Source organism: Marmota marmota, unplaced genomic scaffold (genome assembly GCF_001458135.2).
Source record: "Marmota marmota marmota unplaced genomic scaffold, marMar, whole genome shotgun sequence".
Taxonomy (NCBI): domain Eukaryota; kingdom Metazoa; phylum Chordata; class Mammalia; order Rodentia; family Sciuridae; genus Marmota; species Marmota marmota.
In genome coordinates, this window is record NW_026012972.1 from 1 (window position 1) to 2,642 (window position 2,642).

At 42.4% G+C, this 2,642-nt stretch overlaps 1 protein-coding gene across 1 annotated transcript; it reads right to left on the reverse strand.

Moving 5' to 3' along the window:
- Positions 1-41: 41 nt before the first annotated feature.
- On the reverse strand, positions 42-2,486 carry Tmem31 (transmembrane protein 31; the record flags this gene model as incomplete). Its single annotated transcript, XM_015476993.2, has 3 exons — positions 1,136-2,486; positions 309-564; positions 42-141 (listed from the first exon to the last, which is right to left on the reverse strand). Coding segments are annotated over exons 1-3 (455 nt in total), but the record flags the coding sequence as incomplete, so codon positions are not given.
- Between the last annotated feature and the right edge of the window lie 156 nt (positions 2,487-2,642).

The following is a 2,642-nucleotide window of genomic DNA, read 5'->3' on the forward strand; positions in this document are numbered from 1 at the left end:
AAAAAAAAAAAAAAAAAAAGCAGAAGCAGAAGTAGAAATGCAAGAAGAATATAAAGGAAGAAAGAAAAATAAGTACAGGGAGGAAATGCAGATGGAAATAGAAGGTGGAGAGTGCAGAGAAGTGAAAGATGATAAGTAGGGGCTGGGTTGTGGCTCAGTGGCAAAGTGCTTGCCTAGCATATGTGAGGCACTGGGTTTGATTCTCAGCACCGCATATAAATAAATGAATAAAATAAAGGTTCATCAACATCTAAATAAAGGTTCATCAACATCTACATTTTATCTTTAAAAAAAGATGATAAGTAACTCAATCTCTTTGACATGAGCTTTCAGACAATGGGACATATCATGGAAAGCTTCTTCAAAAAACAAAAGAAATTCAGGATAAAACGGAAGAACATCAGGCAGTTGATACAGGCTAGAAATCCACTGCATAGACCATGGAAGGATGTCAAGATGGCTGACTGCCCTGTTGGTGGATGTTATAGGTATCCTATGTGAAGGCAATTGACATCTGGATGGCCGTGTGTCTGCTCTTTGTGTTTGCTGCCCTGCTGGAGTATGCTGCTGTCAATTTTGTCTCCCGTCAGCATAAGGAATTCATGCGACTTCGAAGAAGGCAGAGGCGCCAACGCATGGTGAGTACAACTAAGGAGGTGCCCGCTTTCTTTTTCCTTTGGACTCCTTCTTCCCTACTACTACTCCCACAAACCAAGACCCAACCTAAGCTGCAAGAACTGAACAAGCAGTTAGGAACCCTGGATTTTAGTCCCAGGCTGGGCACAGTTAAGCTAAGTACAATACCTCTTTGATTTTGTTTCCTATGTATTCAATGGGACATTAACCCCTATAAGGCAGTATAGTAGAATGATTTAAGACCATGGGCATAGTGCCTAGCATACAGTATGCACTGAAAATGTGTCAGTTAGTATTAGAACCTTACCAAGTTCATTCATATGACATTGCTTTGAGAAATAACAATGGTTGCTCCTGGCTCTCTCTGCACCAAGAAGGACCCCAGGTTTTCCACACTAATCAGTGGTAAAGAATTAAAGAGTCAGACATTGGTGCCTTTCTAGGGAGCATTATAAGAGGGTTCTTATAATTAAGTTAGAATTGAAAGAACACTACTTGCCTCTTCTGATTGTTGGATTTCTTCTTGATCTTCACTGGACATATCAGAGTTGTTGAGCTTGGACTGTTGTTCTCCCTCATTCTTGTTTATTAACCCCATTTCTTCTACAGTAGAATGATCACCTAGGGAAATATAAGAGGAAGCTTGTTGTCATGACAACACAGGCAGTTTACCCTCAATTGCCCAGACAATAGGTGCTAAGTGAGTTGTCATGACAACAGAGGTACCTGGGCTATCCTCACAGAAGCAAGCTTCCAATTATGAGCAAAGCTAAAAGTCTTTGCTAAGCTACATGCTAGTTGCTTAATCTCCAGGGACACAGAGTTCTGGTCTGTCTTCAACTGTGACGCTATGTTTTCTGCCTAATTTCAATACTTTAAAACTAAAGGGGCAAGTGCAGAATGACCTCTAGGGGATAGGAAACAATTACAGTTTCCTAGGGTGTATAGCACCCTGGATTCGACTCCCAGCATCACACATACACATACAGAATCCTGGCTCTAGCCAGTCTGAACCACAAACTGTATCTGTGGTTTCATGCCCCTTGCTAAGGTCCTTCTCTGCAGAGGGTGGGGTTCCTGGATCATATAGGGGTTTGTCCAAATTTATGTACTCTTGCCTCACTTCATCCCTTTAACTGGGTCCTGGGCAGCATGCCCTCTAGTGGATTGATCTATAACTGCATGTCCTTGGCTAGGACTTTTTTGAAGAAAGACTTTCCTGTCCCATACTGAGGGTTAGGGCAGAAATATAGAATTGACAGGGAAAGGAAAGAGGATTCTCCTTCTTCTAAGCTAACTGTCTCCACCCCTTCTTTTGTTGGGTCAAACCTACTTGCAGGTACCAAAATCTTATTCTTACAGGGGGTCTGACCCTGACAACTTCTGAATGTTTTCCTTGGAAAACAAAAAAAAAAAAGTAGGTCACCAACCAGTCCAGAGTCCTTTTCCCAGTTACACTGAGTGTGGTGATGTCTCAGCACCAAAATATTGCTAAAGTTACCATAGACCTACTCCATGTTGACACTAGTCCCACCTCTTTCCCTGCATTCACCCAACCCCCAACTGGCCACAAGCTGTCCCCTCCTGCTCATATATAGGTTGACCCTGAGTTCATAATGGAGTCTGTCATAACCAGTGCTCAATTATTACAAAGTTATAACAGCATCTTGGGACCTGCTTAGGACCCTGAAGCCTTCCTGCAAGTGGTCTGGAGTTTACTATTAAGGTGAATAAATCTGTGCCATAAATCATGTTCCTTTTCAAGTCTCCTAAAGCTACTGTCATTCCAGTAGAACTGTAACAGGAATACTGGAGGCAACAGACAGGCTAAACAAGTTGATGGAGAGTTCACCCATTACTAGAACCTCTCTGGGTCCTACCATTTCAGCAGAAGGAAATCCTTAGCCAAAAAAAAAAAAAAAAGATAGGAGGGGCTGTGGTATAGCTTAGTTGAGGCCCTGGGTTCAATCCCCTGCACCACCAAAAAAGAAAGGAAGGAAGGAAGG